Raw genomic sequence first — 24,094 nt, 5'->3', positions numbered from 1 at the left:
TTTCGAAGAGGCAGAGGAACTAGAGATCAAATCGCCAACATTCGCTGCATCATGGAGAAAGCAAGAGAATTCCAGAAAAACGTCTATTTCTGCTTCATTGACTACGCTAAAGCTTTTGATTGTGTGGATCACAACAAACTGTGGCAAATTCTTAAAGTGATGGGAGTACCAGACCACCTTACCTGTCTCCTGAGAAACCTGTACGAGGGTCAAGAAGCAACAGTAAGAACCAGACATGGAACAACCGATTGGTTCAAAATTGGGAAAGGAGTACGACAAGGCTGCATATTGTCACCCTGCTTATTTAACTTATATGCAGAGTACATCATGAGAAATGCCGGGTTGGATGAATCAGAGGTCGGAATTAAGATTGCTGGGAGAATTATCAACAACCTCCGATATGCAGACGATACCACCTTAATGGCAGAAAGTGAAGAGGATCTCAAGAGCCTCTTGTTGAGGGTGAAAGAGGAGAGTGCAAAAGCTGGTTTGAAACTCAACATTAAAAAAACTAAGATCATGGCATCTGGCCCCATTACTTCCTGGCATATAGAAGGGGAAGAAATGGAAGCATTGACAGATTTTACTTTCTTGGGCTCCAAGATCACCGCAGACGGTGACTGTAGCCATGAAATTAAAAGACGCTTGCTCCTTGGGAGGAAAGCTATGGCACACCTAGACAGCATAGTAAGAAGCAGAGACATCACCTTGCAACAAAGGTCCATCTAATCAAAGCTATGGTTTTCCCAGTAGTAATGTATGGCTGTGAGAGCTGGACTATAAGGAAGGCTGAGCGCCAAAGAATTGATGCTTTCGAACTGTGGTGCTGGAAAAGACTCTTACGAGTCCCCTGGACTGCAAGGAGGTCAAATCAGTCAATCTTAAAGGAAATCAACCCTGAGTGCTCATTGGAAGGACAGATACTGAAGCTGAAGCTCAAATATTTTGGCCACCTAACGCGAAGAGAAAACTCTCTGGAAAAGACCCTGATGCTGGGAAAGACTGAAGGCAAACGGAGAAGGGGACGGCAGAGGATGAGATGGCTAGATAGCGTCACCGATGCAATGAATATGAACTTGAGCACACTCCGGGAGAGAACACAGGACAGGAAGGCCTGGTGTGCTATGGTCCATGGGGTCACGAAGAGTCAGACACGACTGAACGACTGAACAACAACAACCAAGAGGATACCACGGAAGGCTAGAGAGGAGAAGACTGCCACAATGAAAATGAAACTGAAGAAGAACGGGTTTCAGCAGTAGGTGCAAGAGATGGCCAGGTGTCCTATCCCAGGTGGTGATATCACCTGGACAGGGTACCAGGCACAGTTTTGGGTTTTAACAAGGCAAAGCAACAACAAGCAAGGCAAGGTTCAGATTCTGACAAGGCAAAGTCAAGAGAAGCAAGGTTCAGGTTCCGATAAGACGAGCCAGGCAAAGAGGGTCCAGGACTGAGCCCTACTGCAGTCTACTTGAGACCTTCCTCCTGGTTGATGCAGAACTATTAATGAGCACTCTTTGGATATGATTGTTAGCTAGTTCTGGATGCAACCCATAGTTTATCATCTTGTCAATGCGGATATCATGGGAAACTTTGTCAAATGCTTTGCTGAAATTAAGATATACTATGTCCATGGCATTCCCATGATCTATCAAAGTAGTAACTCTAACAAAGAAGGACATAAGATTGGTCTGCCATGACCTATTCTTGATAAAAGCATGTTGGCTCCCAGTAATCAATGCATTATTTTCTAGAAGCTTACAGACCAACTGCTTAATAATGTGTTCTAGGATTTTGCCCAGTTATCAGCATTGAGATGATATGTCTATAGTTTCCTGTATCCAACTGTTGCTTTTTTCAGTTTTTGCCCATCTCCAGTCCCTTTGCATTCCATCCATATTCCAGTGTGTTAAGAGCTGATGACAGGGATTAATTGCACATAAAAAGTGCAGACACTAAGGAGAAGGAAGAAATGACAGAAGAGAAAGGAGGGGACAATGCTTCTGAGAAAATCACTAGATCAAAGACTGGAATTCATGGAAGGAGTAGACCAAGAGGATGGTGCACTGTGCCCAATGTTGAGAGAGATAAGATGATGATCAGACAGAGAATTACACAGCAGAAGAGGTCAGGGACAGAGCAGCTGCTGTCTTTTAATGCCGAAATCCAACTCTGATTTCATATGCTGAGAGCATGATGACGTTCCCCCCCCCGCTTACCTGAAGCAGGTGTGAGAACTGCACAGTAAAATTGCCCTCCGTTATTGTTGGGTTCTCCAGGCTTCCAGCTGGTATACATGAACCGAGTGCCATCAGTCCACCGCCAGCCAAATAGCTGTGGAACAGAAAAGGGTACAACAAGATGGGCCAGTGGGTAGGGAAAGCAAGCAAGAGGCTACCAAGTGGAGAACATGTTGCATTGCACTTCCAAATAGAACTTAAATGCATTTATAGGGGAAAGTTATTGTGTTCTCTTAGCTAAAATCTGCTTGCAAAAATGCTAATGCATGTTATCCTAATTCAGCTTGTTTTCAACATTTTGACACTGTTTTGATGAGCTCAGCTAAAAAAGCTCTTCCATTGCAACAAGCCTAGTGCAGACCATGAAGTTCATGATCAAGCAATTGTCCCCCACAGAGTCATGAGGACCAAGTGGCTATAAAAATAGGCTGACATGCAAGAGAGCCCAGCTCACTGAGCACAAGGAGGAGACCTGGTGACAAAGTGTCTCAGCCCCAGTGACAACGTGGCAAGGCAAAAAGAAGTGAAACACACATGCTAGTTAAGCACCCATGTGAGGAGAAAGTAATTGCGACCCATTTATGTATTTTTTTTAATTCACTCAGGTCATCATTTAAACTCCTAAATCATCAGCTGAAGCCAAAACAAGGGCACAGCAAAGGGAGCTAAATCTCAGAAGGATAATCCTGCAGAAACATAAAGAGATTTTGTAGCCCTGCTCAGAGATTTCTGAGAAGTTGCTGACTACCACAGCCAGATACCTAGACTAACTCCAAGTTTGGAAAGGGCTATGCCGGCCACATGACCATGGAAGCGTCTTCGGACAGCGCTGGCTCTTCGGCTTAGAAATGGAGATGAGCACCACACCCTAGAGTCGGACACGACTGGTTGGGGACACCTTTACCTTTTTTTAATAAAAGGCATACATAGCCACAGTGTAGACCTGGCTAGTGGAAAAATCTGCTTCTAAATACCACGTGTAGGCTAGCTTCAGTTAAGGCTCAGTGTAGGCTCAAATTTTATGTCTTTAAGTGCAGCTCATAAACTATAAACATAAAGTTTAGATATAGACCTCAAACCAAGTTAAGAGTTTAGATTTCCATTTGTTTTTGTTTTTAAAGTGTACATCTAGAAAGAGTGCACTGAGCCAGGCTCAAAGCAATTCAGCCCCTTACATTCTTGTTGTTGTTGTTGTTGTTGTTCAGTCGTTCAGTCGTGTCCGACTCTTCGTGACCCCATGGACCATAGCACGCCAGGCCTTCCTGTCCTGCGCTCTCTCCCGGAGCGTGCTCAAGTTCATATTCATTGCATCCGTGATGCTATCTAGCCATCTCATCCTCTGCCGTCCCCTTCTCCTTTTGCCTTCAGTCTTTCCCAGCATCAGGGTCTTTTCCAGGGAGTTTTCTCTTCGCATTAGGTGGCCAAAATATTGGAGCTTCAGCTTCAGTATCTGTCCTTCCAATGAGCACTCAGGGTTGATTTCCTTTAGGATGGACTGATTTGACCTCCTTGCAGTCCAGGGCACTCGTAAGAGTCTTCTCCAGCACCACAGTTCAAAAGCATCAATTCTTCGGCGCTCAGCCTTCCTTATAGTCCAGCTCTCACAGCCATACATTACTACTGGGAAAACCATAGCTTTGATTAGACGGACCTTTGTTGCAAGGTGATGTCTCTGCTTCTTACTATGCTGTCTAGGTTGGCCATAGCTTTCCTCCCAAGGAGCAAGCGTCTTTTAATTTCATGGCTACAGTCACCGTCTGCGGTGATCTTGGAACCCAAGAAAGTAAAATCTGTCACTGCTTCCATTTCTTCCCCTTCTATATGCCAGGAAGTGATGGGGCCAGATGCCATGATCTTAGTTTTTTTAATGTTGAGTTTCAAACCAGCTTTTGCACTCTCCTCTTTCACCCTCAACAAGAGGCTCTTTAGATCCTCTTCGCTTTCTGCCATTAGGGTGGTATCGTCTGCATATCGGAGGTTGTTGATAATTCTCCCAGCAATCTTAATTCCGACCTCTGATTCATCCAACCCGGCATTTCTCATGATGTACTCTGCATATAAGTTAAATAAGCAGGGTGACAATATGCAGCCTTGTCGTACTCCTTTCCCAATTTTGAACCAATCGGTTGTTCCATGTCTGGTTCTTACTGTTGCTTCTTGACCCTTGTACAGGTTTCTCAGGAGACAGGTAAGGTGGTCTGGTACTCCCATCACTTTAAGAATTTGCCACAGTTTGTTGTGATCCACACAATCAAAGGCTTTAGCGTAGTCAATGAAGCAGAAATAGACATTTTTCTGGAATTCTCTTGCTTTCTCCATGATGCAGCGAATGCATCATGGAGAAACATTCTTACATTCTTAGGGGAGCTCAAACCACAACCTCTCCTTAATCCGCTACCCATTGTTTATTGTCCTTTCCACTGATTAAACAAACACACAAACAAAAATCTCCCTTGCCCAGGGGCTAAACTGACGGGGGGGGGGGAGGATCTCCATGACAATGGGAGGAGAAGCAAATGGAAGATTACCCAGATTTTTCAGGGAATCTGCTTTGGTCCACTCAAGGCTCCACAAACGAGTGCACCATACCATTCTAAGTCGCTCCACAGTAACATACTTCCAGGTGGGGTGGGCGGTTTGGAGTGAACATCATCAGACTGGCAGGGGCTGATCAACCAATGTGAGAGGCTTCCCCATCCTCCAATGCCAGAGGCTCCCCACCTCATCCTTCCTTACAGCTAAACAAACAGTAGAGAAACACAGCTGCAGCCTTCTCCCTCCCCTGAAGCTCCCGATGCTGCGAAGGTACAAAGCTGCAAATTAATTACTTCTGAGAAGCAAGGAAGCAGGCATCAAAGACATGCACCTTTGACATAGCACTTCATAGCCTTTAGGAGAGTTAACCCTCCGAATATTTGAAGCACCGTGGCTCCAGCCAGCCCCCTTTCTAATCCCCTTTCCCCTGAAGCTCCTGATGCTATGAAGGAGCGAAGCTGTGAATTAATTACTTCCAAAAAGCTAGGAAGTAAACATCGAAGAATGCAGCTTCAACATAGGTTTAAGGCTCCTAAATGTGTTATTTCGATTCATGGGAATCTCAATAACTTGGGAGTGCGCATTTTGGGAACAAGCCTCATTGGCCATAATGGGAGTTACTTCTGAACAGACACACATACGTCTGTGCTGGGAAAGACAGGGACAGGAAAGACAGGGACAGGAAACACCCCTTGACCTGGGTCAGGGTGAATGGCACACACCTGGGCAGGGCTAGCATACCCGAGGTAAATGTGGGGGTTGGGGCACACAGCAACTACAGCACAGAGAACCTGACTTAAGGAAAAAAATCAAACTTAACGCAGTGTCAGGAAATCCGTTTTTTCTGCAAAACGCTCCGGGGTGGCTGCGGGATGGCAGCCCGCATGTGCCCCGAACGACCTCCAAATGCAGCCAGCTCGCAGCAATGGCCCATGGAGACACCCCCCTAAATTTCCACTCACTGGAAGCTATGGCAAATACACTCCCTTGTTTCTTTAAACAAGGCCTTCTAATCTATTTGGCTGTTGCAGCAGTTATGGGATGCTATCTAGGGCTATAAAAGGAGGAGGCTTGCAAGGGAGGCCAGCTCAACCAGCGTGAGGAGCCTGTTGCAAGACAATATTCTGCTGTTCTGAGATAGAAAGGGAGACTTCATTCCTGTCTGGGAAAAGACAAGAGGAGTCCTCCAGGCCTGACATGCAAAGCAGAATGCTGTACATGACATGAAGCTGTCACCCCTCTGCCATGGCTGTTGTTTTCCAGACTTAATCCTCGGACCTCTTCCCCTCCTTGGACGTTACTTCCAAATTTACAATGAGGCTCCAGACACCAGCCCCAAAGAACTAAAAGGTACATACTCAGCAGGTCTTAGTTTTTGCCTTCCTATTTAAGCAGAGAGGAATGAAAGATTGTCAGTTTTACCCAAACTAGCACACATCTTCCTTTCGATGAGCCAGCAGAGACGGGGTGGGGTGTTTTTTGCCACTGTTTGAGTTTTAACAATGAAATTCAAATCTGTAAACACATCAGTGATTCCTGCACTGAGCAGGGGGCTGGACTCGATGGCCTTGTAGGCCCCTTCCAACCCTGCTATTCTATGGTTCTATGATCACCAGCTCCCAGACAGCCCAATAGTTAGGAGTCTTTGACCCCAAAAAGCCTCACTCTGGCAAGAGGGATCTTGTGAAGCCCCACTTCACCCTCCCTCTGCTCCTCTTCTTGCTCCCTCTTTTTCTGCAGAGGTACCCCATTCCCTCCAACTTCATCACACCCCAAACTGCAGATAGATAGAAAACACCACCTCTGTTTAACTAATCTCTCCCCAGCAAGTCCGTTAGCTTGTCAGACCACCTGCCCCGCCTTCCCCACTCCCACTTTTCTGGGAAACCGAGTTAGCTTTTCCTTGCTCCTCTATCCCATCACTTGTGGGTCTCCAGGGGTCAGCAGCTTGCTGGCTGCTGTTCTCTTTGATCACAAGCTCAACTAGGTCCATCACCAGCCTTCTTCCACTCCCCATTCCTGCCATCCCATTCCCCACATCCATCTCCCTCCGCCTCCTTCTCCCCACTGCTGCTGCTTCTCCCCCCAACCGGCTAGACAATTACACTGGACAGGCTTTTAATGTGCCTGTCTAATAGTTAGAATCATTAGTATGTATGAATGGAATGTAACCTTACAGAATGCTTATTGCTAGCATCTGATCTTTTGTATGTATGCTTTAATTCTTTTCAATAAATTACTTCTGGGTTAAGCAAGAAAGTGTCTTTAATTTCCAAAACCCCATGACCCTTAAGTAGGGATGGGTGAACCCAACCCCATCTGCGCCGTCCACAGCTTGCCGGACCCCTGCCAGTCAGTCGACCCTGCTTGCTGTGTGTGATGATCCGTGGTGCCTGCTGAGTGGCACACGGCGTCCAGCTCCTCCGCTGACCCACCATTCTGTGCAAAATGGCGGCTTGGCCTTTTCCACAAGAGCCGATTTTACATAAAAGGCAACTATAGTAGAGCTGGAAAAAGTGCAGGAAAGGGCAACTAAAATGATCAAGGGGCTGGAACTCCCCTATGAGGGAAGGTTACAACAGCTGGGACTGCTTAGCTTAGAGAAAAGTCGAATGAGGGGAGACATGATGGAGGTGTACAACATTATGCACGGTGTACCATGGTGCCATGGGATTTACTCCTGCCATGGTACATGCAGCTAATTGCAGTGGCATATACAAAAAAAGAACCACTTTTGGGTGGCAGACTGCAGACGGCATGAAGGTCGGGCATATGTGGGTGGAGTTTCACAGCAAATTCAAATAGGCTTCGCCACCCCCTCCGTGCTCCCTGCTAAGGAAGTGCAGTGGAAGTCCATAGGAGTTACTTCTAAGTAGGCATGTTTGGCAGACTGTTCTCAGGGCATAAGTGGAGATTTCACAGTCATCCCAAAGCACCCTGCTGAAAGCTCATTTGGGGAGGCACAAAGCACCTTTTAAAGTCATTACCTCCACTCAAGGAAATTTCTTCCCACCAATTTGCACCCTCGTGCGGTGCAGCACCCTGACTCACGACCCTCCTCTGCCTCCACCCACCTCCAGGACCGGGACCCTGCCAAGCACAACCACCACCACCAAGCAGCCAGCGGTGCCGAAGAACACATGAGCCCCACCACTGCAGAACTGGTCCCAGAGGGCTCCTTCACACAGAGCTCTTATCCTGCTATTGAGATTGCTCACTCATGGAAGTTTGCGGGCCCTTTTTATGGCATCATTAACCTCCAGGGCACATCCAGAGGTTTTTCCTGGTTATTCCATCTCAAAAAGATCTGGAACCAATGAACCATCTTTTAAAGTCAAGATATTATGTGATTAAAATAGCCACTAGATGGAGCTGTTTCACTGAGTTCTATGGAACCTTGAAAATTAAAAGCTTCCCCTCTCAGCACTCATGTGGTCGCTGTCTGGGAGCCCACTGTAAATGTGGAAAGGCTCCACAACAGGAGGACCGGGGTGGGGTGGGGGGTATGTAAAGGCAGTCACAGACTCCAAAACCACACTGAAGCTGGGTCCACCCTTTAATGATGCCACTTTCCTTTCTGCCAATCTGCGCTGCTCTCCTCCAGCCCACACTGAAGGCAGTTCAGGTCACACAAGTCTCAAACCGTGCTCAAGCTGCCGTGACAGGACAATCCATCACAAAACATGTTTGCAATAATGCAATAATGGCTTGCAAAAATGTTTGCAAGCCATTTTTAAAGCTTGAAAAAGCAGACCTGCTATGGGGAGGGCCATGTGTCACCTGACACGATTGTCTTGGGGGCACGGTAGAACTGGAGTAGAAGCCCCATGTAGATGGCCCAAGGTGTAGTGATGGCCACCAATTTGGACAGATTTAAAAGCAGATTAGACATGCAGAATATCAACGGCCTCTTGTCCTGATGGCTCTATGCTACCCCCAGTATCAGAGGCAGTACGCCTATGTACACCAGTTGCAGGGGAACATGGGTGGGAGGGTGCTGTTGCGCTTGTGTCCTGCTTATGGGTTTCCCACAGGCAGCTGGTTGACCACTGCTGGACTAGATGGGCCCTTGGTGGATCCAGCATGGCTCTTCTTATGCTCTTATGTTAAAGGCTTACCACGTTTGAATTTGGGTCCCGGGTCAACCCGATCCACACATTTTGGTTGTTCACGTTGCTGCGAGACACATAAGTGCCAAGGAGATTTGTCTGGGTCTCGCTCGTGAAGGAGGCCAAGTGTCCATATTTTCCACTTTGCTGGCAGGCATCCTGTTTGGAGAGAGAAGCCAAAAGCACCCTGTTAAGAAACTTGCCTGGTAGGGTGGCTTCTGATTTTCTTCCTGGCAGGGACTGGTGCATTCTCATGGACATGTCAGCTTCTGTTCTGTCACTCTGCTCCACATAGGGCAAAGTGGGGGGCTGCTGCATCACAGGGGGATCTATCAGTATGTTCAGCCCTTCAACAGACCTGCCAGCCTCATAGTAGCGAGGCAGCCTGGGAAGTGGCGAGGTGTTCACAGATTTGAGACAACTGGCATTCTGGCTGTCTTCCCCTGAGAGAGGAATTGATTCAAAACAACTCGCCAACAATTCTGGTTTTCCCCCAAATAATTTTGAGGAAGAGCCTTCAAATGCTGGGGTTTGCCTGCAAAATCCTGGCCACTGTCCCTGCCAGGAGCGCTCTCTCTCTCTCTCTCTCTCTCTCTCTCTCGCTCTTGCTCTCGCTTTCGCTCTCACTCTCTCTCTGGGCAGGTTTGCACGTCACGCTAAGGCACCCTGTGAATAAGCTGCTCAGTGTGGGTTTGGGGCCCAATATACAATTGGGCTCACTTCCCTCCTTCCCCCTCAGTCCTCCAGTTGGTATCCCAGTGTACTTCTTGGAGGACCCATCTTGTCTCCCCATCCCGCGCCCCCTCCTCGTTCCGATTGCCACCCCTTTTCATTCCCTGGCTTTAAAAAAATTGTGATTTGTTTGGCCCCAGAAAATTGCGCAATTGTGTTTGTCATTTATTACTATTGCTGTTGGTGGTGGTGGTCTTTTGCAAGTGCAAAGCGAGCACTTACAGCTGTCCAATAGGTGTGTTTCTGGTCAGTTCACAAACCCCACCCCTGTCCCCTCCCGGAACTCCCTGTCCTTGGATACCAAGGATATCTGTGCTGCCTGATACTGGGAACCAGGAAAAACTTCCTGGTGGGATTTTTTTAGGAAGTGCATTTCCCTCCAGAGGTTTTGATCATCTTGTAATCATATATATATATATATATATATATATATATATATATATATATATACACATATATATATATGCACGCACATGTACGCGCACACACACACACAGTTTAAGTAGTAACAGTATTCAACACTTTAACATGCTTCCTTTTTACATGCTTTGGGAACTGATGAATGCAAACATGACCTGACTGGTTTGGCTTTATGCCAGGTGAAGACAACCTCTGGCCCTTGCTGGCCCCTTCTGCCCTCCTCCCCAAGGCCTGCCCCTTTTCAAGCTACACCGCTGGTCTGGGGGCTACTGGGGGCTTCATGAGCAGGCAGGGAGAGGAATATCCTTGCCATCTCTGTTCTGTGATCAGAGATCGCAGGAGAATTTCCCTGTGAGTCATTCCCCCTCCCAAAGGTGGAGTGGGTGCCTTTTCCCAGCAGCCACAGATCTTCTGTGCTGTGGCCACTGGGAACCAAACAACCTGGGGCCATGCCGCTGATGTCATACAGCCCAAGTAGGGCTGGGCTGGGGCTGGGGGGGTCATCCAAGCCCCCCCATCAGATTTTGATTGCCCGCCCTTACTTTATACTGAGCCTGGATCATGGTAGCAGCCAGTGTGCATGAAGGGTGCAGGAGATTTCTTGGTCAGAGAAAAAGGGCCCCAAATCTACTCCTTCAGATATTCCAAAGCTGGCAAGGAAAGAAGTTTTAAGTGGGCCAGCCTAGAGAAGCACGGCTGGCAGGTGACTCACCTCTGCATCCACAAAGGATGATAGATGGCTGAAAAACTGAAAGCAGTACAGCTCGAAATTGTCATAGTAGGAATAGGTACCCTGAGGGCAGCGAGCCTGGGCCGCAGCTGGGGCATCTGGCTTCAGACCTACAAGGTGGAAGGCAGAAGTGATGAGGAAGGGGAGCGTAGCCAGGTGTGAGGGCACCTAGTACTCTGGGGCACAGCCATACTTCCTGTAATGGGATTGCCACCAGGTGGGTTTATACAGGCTAGGTTGCTTTTCTCTCCACCTAAGTGGGCCTGTTTGAATGCGAGATGCTTCAATAGTAGGGCCCTTTGGGGCTGTTGAGGTATTGCTTTTCCACAAGCACCTGGAAGCCACGTTGAAACACCATATCAAGCGTTAACTGGAGTGGCTGTCTCCAGAAGGCTGTAAGCATAAAACAGTGGCTCAGGGTAAGTGGGAACCCCTGATAACAAAACACAGCCAATAACCATTGCATTTGTGGGGACAGATGGAGGTGAGCCCACATTCAAATGAGTTTACCCCAGTCAGTGCTGCAAAATGTTCTGAGGAGGCAGAGGGACAGGAAAGGAACACCTCACACCTGCCCCAGTTGGACTTCCCCCCACCTCCAGAACCATCTAAATTCAACTGTCCTGTAGGAAGGATTCCAGGAGAAAGAGGGAGGTAGACATCTGCTCCTGTTCCAGCTGGACTCCTCTTTCCCCCAGGGCCATCTTCCACCAACTGCCTGTGGGAGGGATCCTGATTATTTATTTTTATTGTTTAATTTGTTAATATTGCTTGTTGTTACATCATCATCATCTACAATCTGCCTTGGTAGGATTTCTATCCTGGAAGGCAGTATATAAATAATTGTAATGAATGAATGAATGAATGAATGAATGAATTATATTACAGCATATACAGAACAATTAGGGCTGGGCTTCCAAGACTCTGTCCTCTTCCAGTTCCCCTTTCTTCCATCATCCACCAACTAAGAAGAGGTCAGAATGTCAGCACCGCCTTCCTGGATCAGACAAAAAAACACAGGACAGTCCCTGAATTCTTCCTCCAGCAGTGGCCAGGCAGATGCCCCTGGGGAGATGGACCCTGTTTCCTGCCAGGCAGATGCCCTGCTGGCAGGAAACAGGGGAGGCAGCTGCTGCCAGAAGCCAACAAACTCAGCTGTGATGCCTCTGATCGCAGAGCTTCCATTTGAAGCTCTTCTGGCTAGTAGCCTCTGGAGACCTCTTCTTTCCTTGATGCCTTGGGGGCCCTTTTCCCTCACCCCTCCCACTTCCCATGGGGGTCCCACAGAGCTCAGCAGGCCCGCTGCTCTTTCCCTTTGGGCTCAGCTGCATGACTCCTGCTACCACCTTTGTGCTGGCAACTCCCCAGTCTACTTTTCCAGTAACAACCTTCAGCATTTAATCTCTAGAGCTGTCATGACTGAAACATCTAATCTGAAAGCACTTCTGAAAACCAGAGTGTTTGGAGGAGGGGTGTGTGACTCCTCAGAAATGGGAAGAAACGTATCCAGCACATGTTCAGAGTTGTCTCTTCAGTATTGCTTTGCTTGTTCGGGGGTTCAGCAATTCCACTGTTCCAGTTCTTGGATTAGGACACAAACATAAACACAGACATGCACCACTGAACTTCTTCCCAGTTACCTATCTTTTGCAGTCAGGTACATACCTCTTACAGCTTTGCACTCTTTCAGGGTGTCCCGCCAACATTTCAAGCCAGATGTGGTCAAGACAGAACTTCCCCTTTTGCACTTCATCATATTTTGAATGGTAACAATAACATCCCTTTTCAGCTGCTGAAAGATATACCCCCCCCTTTCTGAACCAGCCGCTGAAACTCTGTTCCATGCTGTGACCTTTCCTCTACTTCCCCTTTGTGACTTTCCCCCCTGTCAAATCGTCCCTGTCCACTGGATCCAGAATGTCCCTGGCTGAACTTTTCATTCCTGTCACTATCATTGTGTCAGGCACGCTCCTCCTGAAACCCACTCCTCCACACTCTCCCTATCACATTGTCTCCAAGCTTCATCCTTATGTCAGTGCTAGTCCAGGTGCCATTTTCAGTCTGTATACACTAAAATTAATTAGTTCATTTATCCTGGCAGCAGTAGGAAAAAGGACTCGGATTACACCTTCATTTATAAAAAGAGTTTCTAAATCTATAAAGCTTAGCAGTTTTTTCCATGTTTATCATGGTGCGCATATCACCCCTACATACCCAAATGATGGATTTCAGGCACTGCTATTTTTCCATGCCTAAAATTGGCAGCTGGGGCATCACATATAAATAATTAACTGTGGAAGAATAGTGGTTAGGATCCTCTCTGGGAAGCACTTCATCATATTTTGAATGGTAAAAATAACATACCTTTTGCCCAGGTGGTTGACAGGAGGCCGAAGAGACAAAAGACAAGGCAAGTAATGGAGGCCATCTTGGCTCTAGGTCTGTGGAGACAGGGGGCGGGCAGGGTTGAAGGTCTTCAGTGACACATCTTCACTGCCATGCTGTGGACCACACTGGCCAGCTGCCTCCTTGGCCTTCCTCCCCAGAAGAGAGGGAGAGTGGAATATACCACCGCTCTGCAATGTACCACCCCTTCTACACACCCCTTTCTTTTTCTCTGAAGGAGGACTAAGCAGTTGGGGGGACTCCTGGTTGAGGATTTACCTCACTGCATAGCTCTAGGCTGCCTGTTAATATTCATTCCCAGGACAAATTCATAGGAACATGTCAGTGCAGGCAGATTGCACATTTGGAATGAGCCGATGCTGCGACAGCTGCCAGTAATCTTAGAAAAATATTGATTGATTCTGAACAATGGGCTGCAGGAAGATGTTGTTTAAAGCTATGGCTGGGAAACATTCCTCTCCAGGACCACCACTTACCATCTGTCAGAGGTGTGCTTACTACAGTTTGATGTATTGTTCATTTGTGGCACGTGCATTCCTGTCTAGCCTTTTAGGCTAATGATCACAAGGTATTCTGCCCACCAATCTCTGTGGGAGCAGGGGAGGGTCTATGGCAAGGATGAACAACTGGGGACTGGTAGGCCAAATCCAGCCCTGACACAACTTCATGTGGCCCTGCAAAACCTCCCTAGATTAGGCGAGGCTTCTGATCAGGCATGCACCTTTCCATGCGCAAAATGCTCAGGCAGGGTTGTTTATGGGTGGAGGACATTTCCCAGCTAAGCTGCTGGGATAGAGAGGAGGGTCTTGGAGTAGCTTGCTTGGAGGAAATCTAATCCCCATCCCAGGCTGAAGAAGTTGGCATCACTCCTCTATGATAACCATAGTTTTCACTGAGCAAGGCTCAGTGTGAGAAAATAGGAATTCAGTGAAATATTTCTAGTTACGAACCATGAATTTCACTCCAAATTGTCCTGTGACTGTATTCTAGATTGCACCCCAGTTGTTCACTTGGTCAAACAATAGATACCCACTGCTCCTGACTCCTACTGGACGTTGGAATTGGGGAAGAGAGTACCTACGCACGTATTTTGGAAAGTGCTACTCCTCTAGTCCTTAAGTCTCCCTGACTCAAAGCTAAAGATATGGAATGGACTTCACTCACATCCGCCCTTTATTACCCTGCCCCCACTATTCCTCCTTATGCTATATAATAAACATGTAAACAAACAAACAAACAAACAAATAAATTACTGTACTCTTTACCAAAAGGAAGGCAACAGTGATGAATACGTGCTACCTAGAGAAAATTATATAGACTGTACATGTTACCTTTTTTATTATTATTATTACATTTCTATACCACCCAATAGCCAAAGTTCTCTGGGCAGTTCACAACAATTAAAACCAGAGAATACATCATAAAATGCAATATAAAATGTTAAAGTTTAAAATTACAGTATAAAAGGACAAGCTAAAATAAAACCTAGCAGCAATGCAGAGATTTAAAATACAATAACAGATTTAAAACAACAGAGCTAAAAGATTAAGACGCCTGGGAACATAAGAAGTTCTTCACCTGGTGCCCCCACAAAGCACAACCTAGGTGCCAGCCAAGCCTCTCTGGGAAGCTCATTTCACAACTGGAGTGCCACAGCAGAAAAGGCCCTCTTCTTGGTAGCCACCCACCTCACTTCCTTCGACAAGGTCTCCCAGAGAAGGACCATGGAAGCTGACCGTACAGTCCAGGCAGGTACTTATGGGAGGAGGCGATCCTTCAGTTAACCTGGCCCCAAGCCCTTTAGGGATCTGAATGTTAATAAAAGCACTTTGAATTGGGCGCAGACCTGGACAGGGAGCCAGTGCAGATGGAAAAGTACGGGCATAATATGATCATGTTGGCCGGTCCCCATTAACAGTCTCGAGCCCTTTTTGGACCAGCTGAAGCTTCTGGACCATTTTTGAAGGTAGCCCAACGGATAACGCATTGCTGTAATCCATACGAGAGGTTATCAGAGCATGAATTACTGTAGCTAGGCTATCTTTGTCCAGATAAGGGCATAGTTGGTATATCAACCTAAGCTGATAAAAGGTGATCCATGCCACCGAGTCCACCTGTTCCTCAAATGACACCCCCAACTACCAACATGTTCTTTTAGGGGGAGTGCAACCCCCTCCAGAACAGTTTGAACATCACTTAGCCAGACAGATGAACCACTAACAGTTCCTTTGCCTTGTCTGGATTAAGTCTCAGTTTATTGGCCCCCATCCAGTCTATAACTGTGCCTAGGCACTGATTCAGAACAGGCACTGCCTCACCTGGATTTGATGGAAAGGAGAGGTAGAGCTGGATGTCATTCGCATATTGATGGCATCTCAGCCCACCCCTCCAGATAACCTCCCCAAAGGTTTCATATAGATGTTGAATAGCATGGGGGATCGAATAGAGCCCTGTGGAACCCCATAGCATAGCTGCCAAAGCAAAGAGCAATAACCGCCCAGCACCACCTTCTGGAATTGGCCATTCAAGTAGGATCGGAACCACTGCAGCACAGTACTCCAACTCCAGCCCAGACAACCTATCCAGAAGGATACTGTAGTCGATGGCATCGAAAGCCGCTGAGAGGTCTAAGAGAATCTACAGGGTCGCACTCCCCCTGTCCCTCTCCCGGCAAAGGTCATCCCACAGGGCGACCAAGGCAGTTTCCATTCCAAAACCAGGCCTGAAGCCTGATTGAAATGGATCTAGATAATCCGTTTCATTCAACAGTGCCTGGAGCTGTCCGGCAACCACCCTCTCTAGCACCTTGCCCAGGAAGAGGATGTTGGCTACCAGCTTATAGTTGTTAACATCATCCAGGTCCAGGTTAGGCTTTTTCAGGAGTGACCTAATTAGCACTTCTTTTAAAGAGGCCAGCACCACTCCCTTTCTCAAGGAGGAATTTGCAGCCTCCTGGACCCGGCTGGCTATCTCCTCCTTATTTGCTGTAAAAGCCACGCAGGGCAAGGGTCAAGCACCTTGTCTGCATCATCGAGCCTCAATAACTGAAACTCATCCAATCAAACAGGACCAGACAGTGCCCTGGACACCTCTACTAATGGAACTGCATTAATTGTGGTGCCCAATTCATGATGAATTTGTGTGACTTTATCTTCACAGTGCTGTGCAAACTCATCACAGAGCACTACCAAGGGTTCCACTGTTTCTCTCCCTGGCCCAGATTGTAGCAGGCCAGGAATCACTTGGAAAAGCCCTGCTGGACAACACTGAGCAGATGCAATTGTGGTGGAAAATAAATACCTCTTTGCCACTCTCACCGCCACAGAGTAGACTTGATAATGATGAGCTCTTTCGGTCAGACTTGGCACAGGTTTTCCTCCACCTGTGTTCTAGCCATCTCCCCTCTTGCCTCATTGCCCTCAGCTCAGGTGTATACCAAGGAGCTGGCCAGGCTCTGCTGAAAGGGAGAGGGTGCTTTGGTGTGACCGTGTCAACCGCCTGAGTCATCTCTGCATTCCACAGAGTGACCTGGGCTTTGACAGGAGCACAAGCCATACCATCAGGAAAATCCCCGAGAGTCCTCTGGAATCCATCAGAATCCATTAGTCTCCATTTTAATAGGTCCCCCACCCTTGCGGAGGGAAAAGACTGCGGAGAGTCTAAACCTCAATAGAAAGTGATCCAACTATAACAAGGGGAAAGATGTTAATTCTTCCATTTTCAGATCACCATCCTTCTGCCCATTCAAGAAAACCAGATCAAGCATGTCTCCACTTACACAGGTTAGGCCAATGACATGTTGAGAAAGCCCCATGGTTGTCATGGTGGCCATAAAGTCCTGAGCCACCCCGGATACAGCAGCCTTGGCATTGAAGTTGAGATCCCCCAGGACCATCTCTTAGGGGTCTTCAACTCCAAATCCAAGACCGCCTCAGTCAGCTCAAGTAGGGAGTCTGGTTGGCGGTACACCAGCAGAATCCCTAATCTGTCCCTGGTACCCAGCACAAGATACAGACACTCAAGTGAACAGGAAACCAGGAGAGGGAGATCGTATTCCTATAGACCACAGCAGCCCGCCCCCATGCCCCTCGAGTTGGTGTTGGTGCTGCACTGAGGGCACAGCTGGGAGAGACACCCCCCATTTCTCCCACCCATGTCTCAGTATACCAGGTTGTCCCCTTCATCCACAGTCAAATCATGGATAAGGGAGATTTCGTTTTGGATTGATGTGGCATTCCTGGCATTCATGACATTTTTGGATGGAGAAAACATCCTTTGATCCCCAAAATCTAGTTATATATCACCGCAAAGAAAAGAAGGATGAATATGCCAACAGCCAATGTTCTCACCTCTGAAGGGGTGTTCGGTCCAAGAAATGTTTGCACAGTCCATGGCGTTCTTTTATGCTCACAGAAGTAGTGGGAGGGAACCAAATGTCCCGCCCATTCACCCCCAGCAGGAAAAGAGCACGTTGAGATGCAAGATAAGCTGAACAGAAAAGCTGAAGAATCACCTTTTTTCTGCAGCTTCCAGCCTTCCAGGAAGGGCAGAACCACAGCTGCACAAATCCATAAGGGGACATTTGACGGACTGGGAAACTGATAAACTTGTGCAGCTGCGGTTCTGCCTTTCCTGGAAGCTGCAGAAAAAAGGTGATTCTCTAGGACAGGCACCACCCCACAGCCCCAGGGGTGGGAGAAGCAGGGATGCTCCAGCTTGACAAGATTCTCTGAACTGCACGTGCCTCACTCCCTTTTTCGTTGGCAACTGATTTTCTTTTTTTAACAAAAGATGTGGGCATTTTGAATGGGAAAAGTGTGCATTTCCATGCACATTTTTTTAAAGTGCATATATTTAGAAAAATTCACATTTTTAAGTGCACATTTAAAAAATATTATACGGGGTTGCAAACAGGGCAAGTTCTGATGATTTACGAACTGAAACAGAATGCACGTGCTTCTCTAGATGGCCTGTCTTTCTGGGCTTTTCAGGCTAGAATGTCAGGATGCTGCTCTTCAGAGGCCCTTGTTCTGCATTCTGCCACCAGATGTGGTATGTTTGGCTGGAACACAGGGCATCTCTACACCAGCCTAAAATCCTGCATTTAAAACAAGGCTTTCTGCTTCTGTTTTAAATGCAGGATCACAGCTCACTCCCTTTACACGCGCTTCCTTTCCCCCTCCCCTTCCCCCTCCTTCTCCCTGTATCTGAGTCTTCCATTGTCTTTCATTGATCTCGCTCCTCTTCTTGCCGCTTTCCCTCTTTTCCCGGAGGAAACTGAAGCAGAACACAACGGGGTAATTTGATAGCTCATTATCTGCGATCTATTTAAAAACGAAACAAAGGGCATTTAGTGCAGGAGGGTCATGGCAGGGTCACGGCGTCCTGTAAAGAGCCCGCGAACTTCCATGAAGGAGCATTCTCAATCGCAGGATAAAAGCTCAGTGTGAAGGAGCCCATAGAGGCCTTCTTGGTCCCTTTATGATTCGGGGTGGGCAATTTAGAGAGCAATCCTATGGCTCCTAGGCATTCTCTGCAGGGCCATAGGATAGTTTAGATTCCTGGAGAGAGCACTCCAACCTCAGACCCAGGACTCCAAGCTCCCCGCCCCTCCTGCTCCCCACTGGCGCAGAGAGAACCATGCCAGCACTCCATGCCGGCACTCGCAAAGGCAACCTTGGAAGGGGGTGGTTCTGTGGGTGGGGGGGGGGACTGGTGGGGGAGGGGAGGCCAGCTTACGAAGAATCCTTCAGCCTCCCCAGCCTCCTTCCCTTCTATTCCGCATAACCCCAGCTAGATGGATAAAAATGCTCAACAAGCAAAAATGCAGAACAGGAGACGTGCAGAGGGGAAGACTGCCTCCACGCTCCTCCTACTCTGCATAGGATGCCCGTCAGCCTCCGCGTTCGGAGGCTAACAAGCATCCCAATAGGATTGTGCCCTTATATTTTCTAAAATTTCCACCAGGCCTTTGGATTTCATTCATACCTCATGGTGGATCTCCTTTGGTGGCTTATTTTAATGCTCTCTGGTTTTAAATTGGTACTTTAATGTCATCAAAATCACCCTGGAGGCTCTTTTGGTACAGAAATGACTTTATAAACAACAAGGAAGTGGGCAGGGAGACATTTTCCTCCCTTTCTGATAATAATGATAAGAACCGGGCATGTTCAGCCTTGAGAAGAGGAGACGGAGGGGAGACATGACCGCGCTCTCCAAATCCTTGAAAGGCTGTCACAGAGAGGAAGGCCAGGATCTCTTCTCGATCATCCCAGAGTGCAGGACACGGAACAATGGGCTCAAGTGACAGGAAGCCAGATTCCAGCTGAACATCAGGGAAACCTTCCTGACTGTTAGAGCAATAGGACAATGGAACCAATGACCTAGGGAGGTGGTAGGTTCTCTCACACTGGAGGCATCCAAGACGAGGCTGGACAGCCATCTGTCAGGGATGCTCTGACGTGGATTCCTGTATTGAGCAGGGGGTTGGACTTGACGGTCCTGTAGGCCCCTCCCAACCCTACTATTCCATGATTCTATGATTCTATGATAATAGAACCCAAAGGGGTTATCCCATGAAGCTGATTGGTGGGAGGTCTGGGACAGATAAAAGGAAGTCCCTCTTCACACAGCGCAGAGTTAAACTATGGAATTTGCTACCGCAAGATGTAGTGATGGCCACCAATTGGATGGCTTTAAAAGGGGGTTGGACGAATTCACGGAGGAGAAGGCCATCAATGGCTACTAGTCATGATGGCTATGTGCTATCTCTGGTACCAGAGGCAGTGAGCCTCTGTACACTAGTTATTGGGGAACATGGACAGAAGGGTGCTGTTGCACTCAAGTCCTGCTTCTCAGTTTCCTGTGGGCAGCTGGTTGGCCACTGTGTGAACAGAATGCTGGGCTACATGGACCCTTGGTCTGATCCAGCAGGGCTCTTCTTCTCTTCTCATGTACTTAATGGGAGATGAACCCCCCCCCCCGCCAGATGAGGCTTGAGATTTGAGCTGGACCAGCTGCTGAGATGATATTGAGCAGGCTCACCCTTCAGCTCCTCTATGAGCCACTCTTTACCACGGGAGCACTCCAAGGAAGGACCAAGCTAGGCAAAGAGGGAGCACTTTGAGGTCCTTTGTGGCACATGATGTTGTTGCCAATCCACAGCCAACCAGCAGCTTCCCTCCTGAAAAGCTGCATTTTCAGAAAGTCTTTTTACTCCGTATTTTTTTACTTAAAGTGGCTCCCAGGCGGTTTCCCTGCAGTATGCCCCATCCCTCCACATTAAATCCTGGGTGTGCCTCTGTGATGTGGCTGTGACATGGCAGTGAGGTGGTCAAGGGGTGGGGCCACTCACCCCCACCTCCATTCACTCTTTTTCTCCATTGGCACTACTGTCACCAGTCAGAGTATCTACTCTGCCTTTCCAATTCAAAAAAGGGCTAGAGCACTGTTTCTCCCATTCAGAATCTTGCTGTACTTGCTTTGGCCTGTCTACCCTGCCTTTCCTATTCATAAGAGCTTCCAGGCTGGCTAGTCGACAGAAACCCTCCTGCTGTCTGGTTAGGAAAAGAGGGGAAAACAGAGAAAGAGAGAGAGAGAGAGAGAGAGAGAGAGAGAGAGAGAGAGAGAGAGCGCGCATGAAAGACGGAACGGGGGAAAATACATTGGTGCTTCATTTAATAGACATAGGAAGAGGATGTTTTTTTAACTGGCGGACAAGTGTTAAGTAACCCCCTGCCTATATCCATGCGCTCAGAATGAACTTGGACAACCCCTCGGGGGGCCTGAGTAGAACCACCTACTCCAGACTCTTCTCCCCTCAGCTGCTGCTGCCCTGCTTCTTCCATTCCTCCTGCTCCCATCACACCAATACCACAGTTCTCTCCCGCCCCCCCCCGCAGCAACAACAAACACACCAAAATACACGCTGGCTCCATCTCCTTTTTTTGGGGTTTTTAAGGCACCTTCTCATTCATAAGAGCTCCCATAGTTTGCCGTGGCGTTGCTCATTCTTCACCAAGGGCAGGCAAGGGCCCGCAAGCTGGATTGGGGCTGTAGTGTGAGGGGAGAGGGGCTTCAACCCATTGCCCCACGGCATTCCAGACCAGCAACGAGGACTCGTGCCTCCTGTTCACGGTGGAAGGAAAGCCAAGTGGTGCCCATGGGACTATATTCTATGCTCCATCATGGAGTTGTTGCTAGGGAAGCCATCAGCATGTTTCCAATGGGAACTTGGATGGCGAGAGAGAGGAGCACTCTTTGACCCTGTCCCCAGCCCCTTCAATCCACGGTCATGCCCCCATCAACTGCGCAACATGACACCAGTCCGAGACCTGGTGCAACGAATTTCCTTCCCACTGAAGGAATGGTTGCAGGGCAAGTACACGTGGGAGGAGGCAGTCCTTCAGGTATCCTGGTCCAAAACAATTTTGGGCTTTGCGGATAAGAACCAGTGCAACTTAAGCCAGGGCAAGGTAAAAAAGCCCAGAGTGATGCCACCTTCAAAGCAGACACAAAAACATTGCTCCAGCTGCTTCATTTAATGCCAGCTGCAGTTTCAAAACATTTTCCAAGGTCCGTCCCACACAGTGTGTTAGTCACCTCACCTGGATGTGACCAAAGCACGTGTGTCCAGATCTGCTTTTCCCAGGAAAGGCAGGACCATCTTGGGGTATTCAAGCGCCCCAGGCAAGGTGGTATTCCGGTACCTCACAGGCAGACACGCTGCTGCCCTTTCTTCTCTCTTCCCCCTGACAGCTGCCACCACCCACCTCCTCCCTCCCTCCTTGCAACGGCGCTGCTGCTCCGGCCACAACCCCTCCCCATTTCTCTTTCCCACTGTGCTGGGTCCCGCTATGCCACCCGGCTGCCACCTTCCTTTCCCTCGATGCCTGGCTTGGTGTGAGGGCCCTTCCTCAAAGTGAGTGAGGTGTTCTGGGTGAGGTGTCCCTGGACAACTCCTGTGCTGCGGCCACACGGGTGGTCTCTAGGGCACCTCACCCAGAATGTGTCACTCTGAGGGAGCGCCGGTTGCAGTGAGGCGTTTGGGCCAGGCGGGCTGCCCAGAGCGTTGCGCCAGTGGCTTTTTCTGCTGCGCCATTTCCCGCAGGAGGGAAGTAGCTAGCGGGGCTCCCCAGAGAGCCTGCCCCCCATGCCAAGATCGGAGGGGCTCTCAGAGGGGCATCACACATCGGGCAGGTAGGTGGTGCCCTGGGGAGCTGTGCCGGGAAGCCTCCTGCTGCGGCATTTCTGGCATGGCTGTCTGGAGCAACCGGCAGACCAGTGCCCAGCTCTGAGGACCCCGCGGGGAGAAGGCATTGGCCTGCCACTCTGGAGAGCCGGGGTGGCGGCATGTGTGGCCCTTCTGGCACACGTGGGCATGGAGCTCACGTGGCTGCTGTGGACGACCTGGGGGAGCCGGAGCTCCAGAGGCTGCCACTGCTGCCACCCTCAAGGGGTCATTTGTCACTCCCCAGAATCCCCCCCCTGAAACAGCCCTGCCCACTCCCAGAGCCATCAGTGGAGGAGGGGGCTCCGTCCCACAAAGCTCTTTCCCAACTGTGCAAAGCTGTGAGATCTTGACATTCTTTGCAAATGAGGCAGTTTCTCTACCTCCCCCATTAAGGGTGCTTCCTTCTGATCAGGAGGGGGAAATTACTTCAGGTCTGGTCTCTTGCTCTGTTTACCTTTGGTTTGCCATTAGGCTTTTAACTATACGCATCTTCAGTTGATTCAGTCATGCCAACTCTGCCTCCCATATGGGACCTAAAGCTGCAGATCCATCTCCTTTGTCATTCCAAAGTCTCCCGCCTTGGCTCCAGCCAAACTCTCTGCAAGGCATCGTACCTGTGTCTGCCAATATGAGGGAGGCTGCAGGGCACGTCCCAGTGCAGAGCAGCCTGCCAACAAGGGAATGGACTGGAGCCTGCAAATTCCAGGATAGGCAGGACCAGCAGCTGCACAACGTTATCAGTTTCCCAGCTCGTCAAATGTCTCCCTGTGGACTTCTCCACTTTTCTTGACCTTATCTCAGCATTTCCATTCTGCGTATCTTGCATCTCCACATGCCCTATTCCTGCTGGAGGGTGTGTATGGGGGGAACATTTGGTTCCCTTCCACTACTTCTGTAAGCATATAAATACACCAGAATACTCCTTCCTTAGATCAAACATCCCTTCAGAGGTGAGAACCATGGTGTCTGGCATATCTGTCATCCTTTACTCTCATGGTGACTTGTAACTAGATTTTTGGAGATCAAAAGGGGGCTCATCTAACAAAAACTGCCATGAGTAACATGCTTTATCTCTTTCTTTAGGTCATAAGTATTCATCACCATCACCAGAAATCCTTTAGGTAAAAGATGCATTTGTCTGTCTGTCTGTCTGTTGTTTATTATATAGCACTAAGTCATGCCGCCCACATGACCACGGAAGCATCTTCGGACAGCGCTGGCTCTTCGGCTTAGAAACGGGGATGAGCACCGCACCCTAGAGTCGGACACGACTGGTTGGGGACACCTTTACCTTTAATAATGTGCACAGCATATTTCAGAATAATCGGAAGGGCAGTTTTCTGCTGTCAGGAACTTATAATCTTAGTTGATTTATTAGATTAATTTATACCTTACCATTTTGTCACAATATTAGGCAGTCAAGGTGGCTCTTATGAACATTAAACATTATCTATCTATCTATCTATCTATCTATCTATCTATCTATCATCTATCTATCTATCTTTGAGAGGAGACAACCAAGGGAGAGGAGTGGAGTGGGTAATAAGGGGTGGGCATGAACAAGGTCTATTCCATGTATTTAAAGATTGAGTCAGGAGGGCTTAAGGACTAGACGAGCATCACTTCCCAAAATGTGTGTAGGTGGTATTCTCTCCCCCACTCCCCCAATTCCTGATGTCCAGTCCAGCAG

General features: G+C 48.4%; 1 protein-coding gene across 4 annotated transcripts in view; it reads right to left on the bottom strand.

The window, feature by feature from the left end:
* LOC146339226 (lithostathine-like) overlaps positions 1-23,029 on the bottom strand; it is a 33,583-nt gene extending 10,554 nt beyond the window's left edge. Inside the window, exons 1-5 of one of the 4 annotated variants that reach the window (XM_084811659.1) lie at positions 22,859-23,029; positions 13,131-13,207; positions 10,749-10,876; positions 8,894-9,043; positions 2,220-2,334 (exon numbers count right to left, since the gene is read on the bottom strand). In XM_084811659.1, the coding sequence (XP_084667785.1) occupies positions 2,220-2,334; positions 8,894-9,043; positions 10,749-10,876; positions 13,131-13,207; positions 22,859-22,893 (505 nt within the window). In that variant the 5' untranslated portion in view covers positions 22,894-23,029. Of the gene's footprint in view, positions 1-2,219; positions 2,335-8,893; positions 9,044-10,748; positions 10,877-13,130; positions 13,208-17,521; positions 17,759-22,858 lie in introns of those variants that run through there. The other 3 variants (XM_084811656.1, XM_084811660.1, XM_084811657.1) reach the window with 3 other exon arrangements.
* Between the last annotated feature and the right edge of the window lie 1,065 nt (positions 23,030-24,094).

Source organism: Heloderma suspectum, chromosome 7 (assembly GCF_057233095.1).
Source record: "Heloderma suspectum isolate Gila_16-S chromosome 7, 16-S_ref, whole genome shotgun sequence".
Taxonomy (NCBI): Eukaryota; Metazoa; Chordata; class Lepidosauria; order Squamata; family Helodermatidae; genus Heloderma; species Heloderma suspectum.
The sequence above is the reverse complement of the archived record's forward strand: the minus strand, read 5'-3'. Positions and strand labels throughout refer to the sequence as shown.